Source organism: Guillardia theta (assembly GCF_000315625.1).
Source record: "Guillardia theta CCMP2712 unplaced genomic scaffold GUITHscaffold_131, whole genome shotgun sequence".
Taxonomy (NCBI): Eukaryota; class Cryptophyceae; order Pyrenomonadales; family Geminigeraceae; genus Guillardia; species Guillardia theta.
Genome location: NW_005434543.1, coordinates 166912 through 179411, shown reverse-complemented (window position 1 = coordinate 179411; position 12500 = coordinate 166912). Strand labels below are relative to the sequence as shown.

The 12500-nt window shown below is 58.4% G+C and overlaps 3 protein-coding genes across 3 annotated transcripts; 2 read left to right on the top strand and 1 right to left on the bottom strand.

Annotated features, from left to right (window-relative positions):
* Positions 1-1474: 1474 nt before the first annotated feature.
* Positions 1475-5607, top strand: GUITHDRAFT_166063 (hypothetical protein). The gene is made up of 13 exons (XM_005822131.1): positions 1475-1636; positions 1688-1816; positions 1859-1910; positions 1954-2297; positions 2343-2500; positions 2550-2654; positions 2715-4421; positions 4467-4785; positions 4836-4952; positions 5002-5068; positions 5163-5288; positions 5334-5415; positions 5461-5607. The coding sequence occupies exons 1-13, from the start codon at positions 1547-1549 to the stop codon at positions 5501-5503; spliced, it is 3339 nt and encodes a 1112-aa protein (XP_005822188.1). The 5' UTR covers positions 1475-1546; the 3' UTR covers positions 5504-5607.
* Positions 5608-5730: 123 nt separating this feature from the next.
* On the bottom strand, positions 5731-6513 carry GUITHDRAFT_118653 (hypothetical protein; the record flags this gene model as incomplete). Its single annotated transcript, XM_005822130.1, has 2 exons — positions 5731-6144; positions 6451-6513. The coding sequence occupies 2 exons, from the start codon at positions 6511-6513 to the stop codon at positions 5731-5733; spliced, it is 477 nt and encodes a 158-aa protein (XP_005822187.1).
* A 2170-nt stretch (positions 6514-8683) lies between these two features.
* GUITHDRAFT_155561 (hypothetical protein) lies at positions 8684-11442 on the top strand. Its single transcript, XM_005822129.1, has 12 exons — positions 8684-8745; positions 8787-8825; positions 8871-8999; positions 9046-9105; positions 9176-9199; positions 9243-9366; positions 9412-9482; positions 9570-9632; positions 9679-9759; positions 9804-9969; positions 10049-10209; positions 10251-11442. Exons 1-12 carry the CDS (start codon positions 8719-8721, stop codon positions 10290-10292), a joined length of 987 nt encoding a protein of 328 aa, XP_005822186.1. The 5' UTR covers positions 8684-8718; the 3' UTR covers positions 10293-11442.
* The last annotated feature ends 1058 nt before the right edge of the window (positions 11443-12500 follow it).

Below are 12500 nucleotides of genomic sequence, written 5' to 3'. Positions count from 1 at the left end.
CAACGTTCCTGGGAAAGGAGCAGTTTACATCTTTGAGATGGATTACGTCACGTCTCCGTACTACCGGTGGAGTGACACAGCAGACACTGGAACTTATGGAGGTAACATGCAAGACTGTCAAGCAGACATCGATCGCTGAGTGTGTTGGATCAGGTTATCCTGACTCGAATCAGGAGTTCACATACTGCGAAAGCGAGGGCTTCATCTGCAAAACCAACAGAGGGTTCTGCACAGACTGCACAAACTCATCAGAGGACGGGCAAGCCTGCACGTCGAGCGATCCCTGCCCGTCCAACGGCACATGCAGATACACAGTTCCTTTCACCGTTCGCGGGAGTGAGTTCTGGGGGCAGCGAGTGAAGCTGCAGCCTAGCGACTTGTCGGACGGGGACAGGTTCGGAGCAACCATCGACTTCGACGGTGAGACAGACACGCTGGTGGTGGGAGCGCCGAAGCAGACGGTGCCGGGACGATGCGGCACGAACTATGTGTTCGGAGTGCGGGAAGGAGAAGCAGGAGACTGCTCTAACGGGGGGGCCGTGTATGTCTTCCAGAAAGACTTCGGGGGGACCAACCAGTGGGGACAAGTCGCGAAGTTTGTGACAACACCAGGTGAAGCTGAGCTGATGCGTGAGATGAGACGAGCATCCTCCTCCTGACTCCTGTACCTCCCTCATGCTCACTTCAAACCATGCAGGAAATCAAAGTCCCAACACCTCGGCGTGCTCTAGCGGATCAGAGACTGACGCCTACGGGAACGGGCACTGCCCGGGGGCATCCTGCGTCATATGTACCAACAAGGCTCTCGGAATGAGCCAAAGTACTCACATGACGCACAACAATCAGGTTGAAGACCCTCCCCCTACATCTCTCCCCCTACATCCCTCCCCCTACACTCCCCTCCCTCTTGCCCCCTCCCCTCCCTCCCTTCCTCCCCGCCTCCTTCCTCCCCGCTCTTTTCCCTCCTCTCCCCCCATCTCTCTCCCCTCCCTTCCTCTCTCTCCCTCCCTTCCTTGCCCTGAGCTTCTCTCGCAGTTGTTTGGGATCAGCGTCTCGATCAGCAAGGACTACATCGCCGTGGGTTGTCCTCACTGTAACGGCAACAACCGATGCCAAGGCCGCTGCTACGACGGCAGCACGTGCGGGAGGTGCAACATATCGCGCAGCGAGTGCCTGAGCGACTCCGACTGTGCGGGGAGCGACTACTGCCAGGTCAACCGATGCCAGGACGGCTCCTACTGCACCCTCTGGTCCCTCGAGCAAAACGCGGGGAAGGTCTTCCTGTACCGCAACTACGGAGACAACAAGGTGCTGGCGATGGGAGGGCAAAGGAGGGGGGGGGAGGGAGGGTAGCAGGGTTCTGACGGGCATGGCGGCAGTGGATGTACGTGAATGAGGTTGTGCCGCAACCGACGGGAGGGTTCAACGAGCTCGGTGAGAGAGCAGGGAGGGGGGAAGGGCCTGACGGGTGGTAGGGTACGAGCACCTGGGGGGGCGATGGTGCGGAAACAGCGTGCAGGGGGTGTGCGGGACCGACGGGTCAGTGATGTGTACGAGCGACAGCGACTGCAACCTGGCGGGAGGGATCTGCTCGGGAGGATCCAACGGGGGAAACAGCTGCGTGTCCGATGCCCAGGTGCGTCTCCCCAGCAGCGGGAGGGACGTGCCTGAGCTCATGCACCCTCAGTGTCCAGGCACAGGCAAATGCACGACGACATGCGGGGGGCAGAACATCGACGTGCTGCTGTGGACCTGCTGCCGGGACAACCAACAGTTCGGGGCCTCGGTGTCCGTGTTCTGGGACGCCAACGAAGAAGTTGGACCGGCTTGCTGGAGGGGGTGGGTGACGTTGGCTCAGGACTACATCCTCGCGGTGGGAGCGATCGGGGACACGAGCTCAGTCACCTACGGTAGCGGCAAGGAGACGCCAGGAACGGCTGACACCTTGTGCAGGGCAGTCGTACGACAGCCGGAACCACGGGTCAGTGTACCTTTTCCAGCAGAACCTGTGCTGCATGAATGGAAGCCAGTACGCCACGAGCGGGGCAGCATGCGGCGCCCCCTACTCGCCTCTCAACTGCTCCAATGTGTGGGGGCAAGTGAAGGGGATTCTCAGCTCGGGGAGGCCCCACGAGTACCCAGTGACCCCAGCTGAGACCTGCGGCAAGGTGGAGTACAACGGAAGGGAGGTGCCGTGGGTGTCGGTGCATGCGACCAGCCTGATCCAGTACTACTGCTGGCACACGGAGAAGATCTCCGCCATCGACGAGAGCCCGGACACTTACTTCGGTCGTCAGGTGAGCTGGTCCTGAGCCCCGCCGTTGAGTGAGCCGTTACGGGAGGTGTACCTGAGCACCTGCGAGACGTACCTCAACTCGAGCTCCTCGTGTCTCCTCGTCTCCCGCGGCCTCCTCTACGCCGACGAGCTCTACGTCTACGTCCGCAACAAACCCGGCTACGTCTTCGGGCCCGGGGAACAGCCGTCGGGAACCGGCAAAGGGTCACTGAGAGGCAGCGCGAGGCTGGAGAGGGTCTGACGGGAGGAGCAGGTACAACAGCAGTCAGTTCGGGTACGGGAGCGAGTTCCACAACGAGTGGGCCCTGCACCGCAAGCACTGCGACGACAACTTCAGGTGCCCCCCGACAGACAACAGGTGAGCGACTAGGAACGTGATCGTGACGCGTGACGGTGACGCGTGACTGCCCGGCGTCAGCGGGTACGTGCAGTCAAGCACCGAAGCGACGGGCTGCTACTGCAACGGAGGATACCTCAACGGTCAGAGCTGCTACGCTGACGCTGACTGCCAGCTCGGAGACCAACAGGCCTCATCGACGTGGGCGGGAAACTGCCATGACGGTCAAGACAACCTGGGGGCTTACTGCTCGGCTGCTTGCGAGTGCAGCAGCGGGCTCTTGTGCTCGTGGTACGCTGGTACTCTAGGAGGCGAAGCGCAAGGGCTGGCAACAACCATGCAGTGGATCTACTCGACGACCCTGCAAGTCGCTCTGCCCGCTAGCTGTCCCGGGGGCGTCATCGACTCAGGAACCATCACAGCAGTCGCGAGCTCTACTGTGATGAAACTCGACAGCTCGGCGGCGCCTTTTGACGGCATCTACATCGGGTTCTCGCTCCAGCTGACGACCACCACGTCTCCATCCTCGGGCGTGGGTTCCTACAACCTCACGGACGTCCGCGACATCGTTGGCTACAACGCCGATCGCTTCGTGACCGTCTCCAGCAGCTTCGGCGCCTACCCGACGACGACGTCGCGCTACGAGGTTCGAACCAACGGCCCCTGGTACGGGTACCCCTCGCAGGTGACTGACTGCCAGGGGTTCACAACCGTAGTGGCAGCCGACGCGTCAAACATCGCGAGCGGGTCGTACATCCTGATAGACGACGAGATCCTGGAGGTGGTGGGAGTCCAGGGGAACAACCTGACGACTCGGCGAGCGAGGTCTGGCTCAGTCGCTGCTGCTCATGCGGTAGGCGCGGCGATCAACATCATCTCCGACACTGGGGTGTTGAACTCTGGTATCTCTGCCTCTGCGCAGCTCGACGCGAAGCTTCAGGCCTCCATCAGCATCCAGCAGGGAGGCATCCTCCGCCGCTGCGCCACCCTGACTCTTGACAGCCTGGCCTCCTCCACTGACAACGTCTACCGCAACTGGTACGTGGCCATCACATCGGGCGTGGGCGTCGCTCAGTCTGCTCGCGTGCTGCACTACGACGGGACGAACAAGCTGGCGGTCATCGACTGCATCCAACAAGGGCAGTACTGGACAGGCTACGCTCAAGCCGGATACACTTCAGGGTACAGCGGGCAGGGGTATGGGGCCTTCAGCTCTACCGGCAACAACCCGACGGCGTGTCGACGCAGTTGGATCGTTCCTCCCGCAGCCTCTTACCGCTACTATCGACTCCGTGTCATGAAGGCGACCAGCGGCTGGACGTCGCGCTGGTACAGCCCGGGCTTTGCCTGCACCGGCTGCTGCATCGCAGGCGGCTGGTCGATCCAGGAGATCCAGCTGTTCCAAGACGCGAGCGACTCGACCCAGCCCCCGCAGCGGCTGTCAGTCTCCGCAGCCACCAACCCCTACGCTCCTGCCCCGGTCTCGTCAAGCGTGACCTCGCAAACGGTGAAGCCCGTGCTGTCCAACTCGCCCAACTTGGCGATAGACAACTGCCCCTCGTCCCCCGGCTCGGAGATCTCCTGCCCCTCCCTCCCTGGCCAGTACTGCGACTCCAACTCCGTGAGCTGCGGGTCCTCCTCCTTCTACGAGCAGTCCAACAACGGGGCCACCTGCGACTACTACGAGCTGACTCCTCTCATCCTCGACCTGGGCAGTGCCAAGAGAGTCGACAAGTATCGGTTCGCGACTACCTCGCTGTCAAGCGCCTACGGGTACGAGCCCGTGCGGTACGCCTGCTCCTCCTGCTCCTCCGTGCTGACTTGACACAACAGATGGATGTTCGAGGGGACCAACGACGGCACCGCAGCGGGTGGGGATGCATACGATCCTTACGGGTATTGCGGGGGAGGGATCAACCTGCCGAGCAACGGGTCGTGCCTGTGCAGCTCGACTGGTCTGCCCTACTGCAGTACGGACCCAGGCGTCTACGCGCAAGACTGCTCGTGTCGAAGTCGATGGAACACGCTTCACGACATGTCCAAGTCGGACTATCAGTACAGCTTGTCCGAGTCTGTCCGAGGCGCGTGGGTTCCCTCGACCTCCAGCACAGTCTACGCGGGCTACTTCTCCATCCCTCGCTCGACCTATCAGGTGAGGGGCCGCCTGGCGATCCCTCCGCACGCCTGACCGCAGCTGCCCAGCTCTGTCCCAACTACGTGGACTCCAACGGAGTTTGCAACCAGGGGCCCTGCACTGAGGTTGCGTGTGCGGGTCCTACGGGGGACGTGGACCCAGTCAGCGTCGACTACCTGAAGCAGGCGCGGACCCACGAGGAGGCTGGGGGTCCAAGAGCTGACCCTCATACAGGCCCGCTCCTTCGCCTCACAGTACCTCCCAGCCACAAACGAGAAGGGCAGCAAGTTCCGGCCTGGAGGTAGCTCCTGCTCCCTCGAGCCGTCCTCGCCTTCTCATCCCCTCCCTCGCTTCTCTCTTATTCTCGCCCTCCTGCCCCTTCACCTTGGCTCCAGACGGTTCGACGTCTGGCGGAGCACTAGGCAACGACGTGACCGGGAAGCCGCTGTGGGGCAACCCAGTGAGTACGGATCGAGCGAACAAGCGGACGGGACGAGACTCGGGCGACCTCATGGCTGTTGGTATGGAGGATGCGACGTTGACTGGAGAGGGCTGATTGAGAGCAGGAGATTTCTCGTACAAAGACCGGGGCATCGTCTTCCTCATGCGACGCAAGGCCATCGATGACTACCTGAGCTACTTCGAGAGGTTTGTGGGAGGAGAGGAGGAGGTGATAGTGACCGCAGCCTGCAGGTACCAGTACTACCCCATGCCCCTGCCAACATGGGTCGACTGATATCCAGTGAGCACGAAGCAGCGAGCACGAAGAGGAACGAGAGGGGAGCGAGAAGTTACAGTTAAGCTAGAAGAATATTCATTGGTTTATACACAGCATGAGACAAAGATCTTGTTGAGATTGAAATGCGACAACAAACACAAGACTTGAGAGATTACTAGATATGGTCAGCACACGAAATAGAAATATTGTTTGGTTGAGAGCTACGCAGTTCTTAGACATTGGGTCTAGCTCTGCAGGAAGTATCGCATCCATTGATGATCACGGTCTTCTTGGGAAATGGGATAGAAGACAAGGTCGTCTTGAAAGAAGCAGGACTCGGCGCTCAAGCCACACTGCTCTGCTTCTATTGAACTCTCGTTAATCTGTTGCAACCAATCTGTGCTCGAGCCGTCTTCGATCTCTGTTTCCTCCCCTTGAGTCTTTGCTGCGACTGAGTCGAATGGAAGCAGAGCAACGGGCTCAGCCTCGTCTCCATCCTTCGGACTTGCGTTCGCCTCCTCCTTGATCTTCCTGCTTGCTCGCTTTTTCCTCCTGTGCTTCCGCAAGCTGTCGTCGTCTGCTGGTTCCCATCGATCGTATGGCCATCTTGACACTCCTATCTTTCGGCATGCGCTCTTGAAGCTTGTGAGTGATATGCCCTGATGTCATGACCAACAAGTCAGCGCCACAACAGAACTCAAGGTGGCCTACCAGGGCAGAAGCAGCGTCTTCCTGGCGGAGATGAAACAAGGCTTCCAAGACCGTCGGAGATACTTCTACGCTTGGTAGGGCAGAGGAGCAGAAGATTTCTCTTGGACGAGGTTGAACGTAGACTGCAGGACGAGGAGCGGGAGGCGGCATGGGGAGCGGGGAACTTGCTGGGGGAGGGCCAATCAGAGCTTGCAATAACTCTGCCCCGCCACCCCACCCCAAGAAGCTCTAGAATGAGGGGAAACTACCCCTACCTCGAATGAAATATCCCCATCGAAATGAAGTCTTTCAACCATACGAGATCGGCATAACCCCATCGAAATCGAGTCTTTTCAACAGATGGAGACGTGAGTCATGCCGGCTACCGACGGGCACGGACCGTACCGCTCGGAGGCCGGCCCGGGCCCGGCCGCCTGGGCTGTAAGTATTATACAATCACTGAACTTTCATCACGGTCCGATCATGAGGGCCTGGCGTAGTACCGGGTCCGACTCGGACTCCCGGCGTTGTGCCAGGCTGCCAACTTGAAATGGTGACTTTCCGTTGGCAAGTTACCCGGTACTACGGTACTGAGCCTGCCATACTGAGCATCGCCGTACGGTCGGAGTACTGTACAACCGTCCGGTCACCTGACAGTGTAGGAACGTATGCCAGCCGTGCCAGTCAGATAGCGCCGAGTTAACAAATACTCTTCTGTAAACCAAGACGACTTACTGTCTGGATGCTTGGGTTTCCGACATCCTAGCATACAATCTATCTTCCATGTGCTCCTCAATTCTGGTTTTGTGTGCATTAAACTCGGTCTTGAGCAAAACGGCCGATCACTCCTGACTGGCCGCTGCCAGTGATCACCGCCCACGTGCGGAGTGCCACCGGGTGACCGTCGGACGGTCCGACCGGACCCGGGGGCCCTGGGCCGCCGCCGGGCCGCGCCCGGCCCCCGGCCCCCGGCCCGGCCCGGCCGGGGCAGAACCGCGACAGCAAGTTAGCGAGAGAGGAGGCCATGGAAGATCTAATGGAACTAGGAGGAGAGGAGAGGAGAGGAGGAGGGAGGGAGAAAGAGGCGACGGGGGTAGAAGCAGAGCAGAAGCAAGCGATGTGTAAAGATGGGAACTCGTCAGTGTGCTTTCACTTGCATGACACTTGCATGCTCCTCTCAGGATTTGCTGCGATGCTCTGGACGCTTCTCGTCCTCCTCCTCCTGGGTAACTCTAGACTTTTTCTTGGCATATCCTCACAGCTCTCAGACTTTCCGTCCTCTTCCGCCTTCTCCTCGCCGAGCCTTCATCCTCGCACCATGTTCACCTCCCCCGTCCTCTCGCAGGGTATCTGTCCCAAGGTCCAGCTCAGAACGTCGCGTTCTCGCCCTGCCCTCGTCGGGCTGGGCATGAGCAGCGCAATCTCGCAGATGAGGCAGCAGGTGGAAGTCGCTCTGCTCTCCGTCACTCCATCCGCCTCCCGCGATGAGCAGGAGGAGCTTATGGCTATTTTGACCGTTACGACGAGAAGGTGCCTCCTCTTGTCCCTCAGCCTTGCTTACCTCTCCCTCCTAAAGCTTGCCCTCCTTGAGAACCCTTTCACCTCCTCCTCCACCTGCTCCACCACCACCACCACCACCTTAACTCTCATCGTCGTAGTCGTAGTCGTCATCGTTGTCATCATCATAAGCAGCACCAGCACCAGCACCAGCACCATCATCTGAGAGTCTATCACCAGCACCAGCACCATCATCATCATCATCATCGTCGTCGTCGTCGTCGTCGTCGTCGTCATCATCATCATCATCATCATCATCATCATCATCATCATCATCATCATCTCCATCATCATCATCATCATCATCATCATCATCATCATCATCATCATCATCATCATCATCATCATCATCATCATCATCATCATCATCATCATCATCTCCATCATCATCATCATCATCTCCATCATCATATCAGCCTACTTTTATTTTTAGTATTCCATGACGCTGATGCATGTCTCCAGCTTTGAGCGCAAGTTGAAGCGAGCTGGGAGTTCAGCTGGAGTGGAAGCCCAGCAAGCGTATCTGCAGGACCTTGAAGCGAAGTACGTCAAGGATGAAGGCCTGCTGACTCCCCAGCAGTGGACTGAGGTGACACATCATATAGTTCACACTACCACTACCTCTCGTACTACCTCTCGTACTACCTCTCGTACTACCTCTCGTACTACCTCTCGTACTCTCATGGTACCTGACGCTGCTTCTCTAGGTCAAGTCGATGGTGTCGAGCGAGGAACCTGCGGATCCGCTGGAGCTCGTGGCAGAGGAAGAGCTGCTGCTTGCCTGCTCCTCACCTGACGGGCCAGCAGGCGGAGAGGAGCATGAAGGACGGTATCTCCGCCCTCGCGTCTCTGAGCCCCGCAGACAAGTGAAGCCTCTTGCCGAGACAGCCACGAGCGACTCACGTGCGCGTAGAGAGGAGGCGATGGCGGTCGCTACTGTGGTGGCAAGAAGGATAACGCGGCGAGTGCGGCAAGAGACGTCGCCCATGGCTGCAGCTCGAGTGAAGGAGCAGGTGAGGGGCTTGCGAGCTGAGCTGAAGCTGAGGACATGAAGTTCGAGGAGGAGATGCGGCAGCAGCTGGTGGAGGAAGAGGTGTTGGCTGCTCACAGCCGCTTGCTCGTCTCATCGTGAGCCCAGGGGCTGCTGGATGAGTCGGAATGGAGGCAACTGATGGGAGCGACAAGCTCGCGGGCAGTCGGGAGGCAGCAGGGGAGCAACAAGGAGGAGATCATACGCGAGCTAGGCAACCTCTTTCCCTCCTACTCGGTTCGTTCGCCTCCTCCTACCAAGTCCGCCTGACTCCCAGCTCCAGCCAGCGTCGATCGCCGCAGCCGCAGCCGCAGCCGCTGACCTTGAAGCTGCTGTCTTCCACGTGACTGGCCGTTGCTTGGCTTGGCCCTCGCTGACTCTCTTCCTCCTCCTGCCTCTTTCCGGCCCTGCAGCTCCTCTCGTCTGTCCCTCCATCGGTGAGGCGTATGCTCCTCCCGTCCTGATGTTGACGAGCTGCAGGTGGAGGATGACGAGCAGGTGCCGCTGGAGATCTTCGAAGAGGCTTCTCTTGCAGGCTCCACCTCCGTCTCCTCCTCCCCTCCAGCTCGCGCAGCTTCTCGTCCTCTTGCCTCAGCAGCTGCTGGTCACTTGCTGGCAGAGCTGGGCAGTCGCTGACCGAGGGAAGCAGGGTCGCTCAAGACGCCGCCTGTCACCACAGGAGCGTGTGGGTTTGGACTTTGGTTTGACGTGAAGACGAAAGTGAGGATGAGGATAGAAGAGAGGAGGCCCTGAGGAGGGGGAAGGGGAGGAGGAGGAGGGAGGGAGGGGAGTTCTGAAGCATCGCAGGACCAGCCGATCGTCATCACGGGGCTGCGGAGCGCATCATCACCGGGGCTCAACTGGGGGCAGGAGAGAGAGGAGGAGACGCTTGTGGGAGGCGTGACGGGGCGAGCAGGGGCAAGCTGTGCGGATGAAGGTGCTGACGACAAGCGGGACGGGGCGGGGGAAGGAGCTGAATCCTTCCGCATGGGAGCTGGTGAGCTTGAGGGACCCGAGCGAAGCCTCACGATGAGCTGCCAGGTGGGTGAGGAGGAGGTCAGCCTGCCCATGGTCAGCTGGGCAGACACAAATCCCGAGTACGGGAGCCTCCCGCTGCAGCAGCCCCTTCGCATCCCCCCCAACTCTGTGCGAAGCTTCCTCCTCCACACCAACGACTTGTACGGGCTAGTCCAGAGCGTTGGCGCTGGTAAGCACCTGCCCCCACGGCCCCTGTTGCTGCGTCGCTCCTCCGCTTTCTCCATCTCCGTTCTGACGGGAGGGTGCAGGAGCGGGGGGGACGATGGAGTTCTGGGACGAGGACGAGGACGGGCCTCAGCCGTACCGCTGCGGCTCAGAGATCACCAGCAACGAGCATCTCGAGATTCGCTGCGGGCTCTCCATCGGCGCCATGCTCTTCGAAGAGTTTGAGGGCGTCGCCCTCCCCCAGGTGACTCTCCCACGCCTTCCCGACGCTGCTGACGGCATCAGCCCGGAGGCTTTGCGGGAGTGATCGAGTACACCGTCGGGTGAAGGAGGACGAGGACCGGGAGGCGAAGTTAACGAACGTAAAGCTTTTCTTCTGATAAAAAATAGTCCTGCTCCAGCCCAAGCTCTTCCCTCTCACGCTTTCTCACTAGTTTTCCGGAACTTACGCATGGCTTTGAGATGCGCGAGCAACGCGCGATTCTGGCTGCTTCCTGAAGTGCTCGAGGACGAGAGCGAACTCGAGGAGGAGTAAGAGTCGAAGGAGCTCGTGGAGGACATGGAACCGCTAGAGATGGTGGAGGCGTCAGAGAAGCAGTCTTCCAGTGCCGCCCCCCACAGGAGGCGAGTTATTCTCTCCCTGATCTCCTCAGCACGAGCACGGAGGGCGGGGGCGGAAACTTCGCCCTCGCCGAAGGGAGGTTCACAGGGGTCGAGACTCAAACTCTGAAGCTCCTCCGAGATGGCTCGAAGCTTCTCACCGTGCAGACTCGCGCTGCTGCCCTCTCGCTCCATGAGCTGCAACTCAGCACACAGCTCCTCAGCCCTCGCTTGATACTCGCCGATCAACGTCTGCTCATCCCGCACGACCTTCACCTTCGCCGCGACTTCGTCCTTGGCGCGTCTCAGATCGAGTTCGATCATGTGCAGCTCGTTGTCCTTGGCTTCCAACGTCCTAAGGTATCCATCCAGCGTGTCCTTGCTTGCTTCCCCTTGCTTCATCAGACTCCCCGCCCGACTCTGCAGGGCCCGGCATGCGGTCAAGCAATCGAACACGCTCCCAGCATCGTGATCAGGCGCGTCCAGGCGAGGTTCGAACATGGACAGCAGCACGTTATACCTGCTGGGTTCCTCCTCTCCTGCGAGACTGACCCGCACATTCAGGCTGACCTCGTCGCCCGCTTGGTCGTACAAGGTCAACAGACTCATCGGACACTCCCCAGGCTTCTTTATCGCAGTCTCTATCATCTCCTGCAACATCTGGAAATTCGTCGACGGCCCTTGACATATTTTCAACGACTTGCCCACCACGAAATCTTGTTTAAACCCAAAGAAAGTTGTCCATGACGGTGAAACTTGCTTGACAATGTATGGCGGGTCTGACTTGATCAGAACCGAGCAAGATTCGTTCCCTCCCTCCATCTCTCAAGGCTGATGATCGCTCCAAGAAATCCTCTTCACAGCTCAATCTCACTTCTTTCCATAGCTCATATACTAAACCTGGCAAATGCACGTTATTAACTTAATGACCAAACCAAGCTTTCAAAGGATAAAGAAAACTTCATCTTGTCTGAACAGATATGCTAACATACGACCTGAAATGCAAAGATATATCTAACTATTCCTCGTATTCGAGTCCGTATTCATTCATCAGGTTCCAATGCTTCATTACCCAATGGTGTCACCTATATCAAAGACAATGCTCAAGGAACAAGCTGCATCAATCTACGTTGCTTCAGTCACGAACTAGCAAACTACATCATGTTCGAAATTGTTCTGCGTTCTTTGCTATTCGCGTCACTGCATGTGAGAGCGAAGGGAGGCCATGGGGCTGGCAGAGGAGAAGTAACAGGAGAGGTATCATGCTCTGAGCATGAGCGACTTGAGGGGCCGCATCCCCTCTCCCTCCATCCCTTGCGCTCGCTCCTCTGCTTCACCATGTTTGTGCAACGTTTTCCAAACCAATTTCGGCATTGTTCAAATATTCCTTATCCATTTCAATTTGCAAGTAAATCAGTTTCAGAGCCGGTTAAGACCTTCTACACCCAACCCCCGCCTCTCTCTCCACCCCTCGTTGTACCAGAGTTTATGTTAGAATTCCAGGGGTTCTTGATCACCCCTACCCCCCCATTCAACGCTGTTCTTTCCCCTTGCAAACGACCATAAACAGTACCCCCACCCCCAAGAAAGACTAACCATTAAAAAGCGTTCTAAAAATAACCCCCTGCAGTCCTTGCGGTACAATCTGCGGGTATCTCTTGCGGCCTCCGAATTGCTAGTTCAAATTATTTGAAATTCGATATTAAATTTCAAAAATATTTTCAGGTTTGAGATCCGGTCGGGCCCGGTCCCGCCGGGCCGAAAGTCTCAGTAAGGGACTAGATTCCTCTGAGGCGGGTTGGAATGGTACTGGGAAAATTTCTGTCGGACGGTTGAGGAATGGAAGGGAGGAGCTAGGGAGGGAGGGAGGGAGGGAGGGAGGGAGGGAGGGAGGAGGAGGAGGAGGAGGAGGAGGAGGAGGAGGAGAGAGAGAGA

Excerpts from the sequence above, each read along its gene's own strand:
- GUITHDRAFT_166063 (XM_005822131.1), top strand. The coding sequence starts at position 1,547 with ATGTGTACGAGCGACAGCGACTGCAACCTGGCGGGAGGGATCTGCTCG. Across the intron at positions 1,817-1,858 it reads TCTGGGACGCCAACGAAGAA|GACTACATCCTCGCGGTGGG; the intron begins GTTGGACCGGCT and ends ACGTTGGCTCAG. Across the intron at positions 5,416-5,460 it reads TACCTGAGCTACTTCGAGAG|GTACCAGTACTACCCCATGC; the intron begins GTTTGTGGGAGG and ends CGCAGCCTGCAG.
- GUITHDRAFT_155561 (XM_005822129.1), top strand. The coding sequence starts at position 8,719 with ATGGCTGCAGCTCGAGTGAAGGAGCAG. Across the intron at positions 8,826-8,870 it reads AGCAGCTGGTGGAGGAAGAG|GGGCTGCTGGATGAGTCGGA; the intron begins GTGTTGGCTGCT and ends TCGTGAGCCCAG. Across the intron at positions 9,367-9,411 it reads TCTTGCCTCAGCAGCTGCTG|GGTCGCTCAAGACGCCGCCT; the intron begins GTCACTTGCTGG and ends CGAGGGAAGCAG.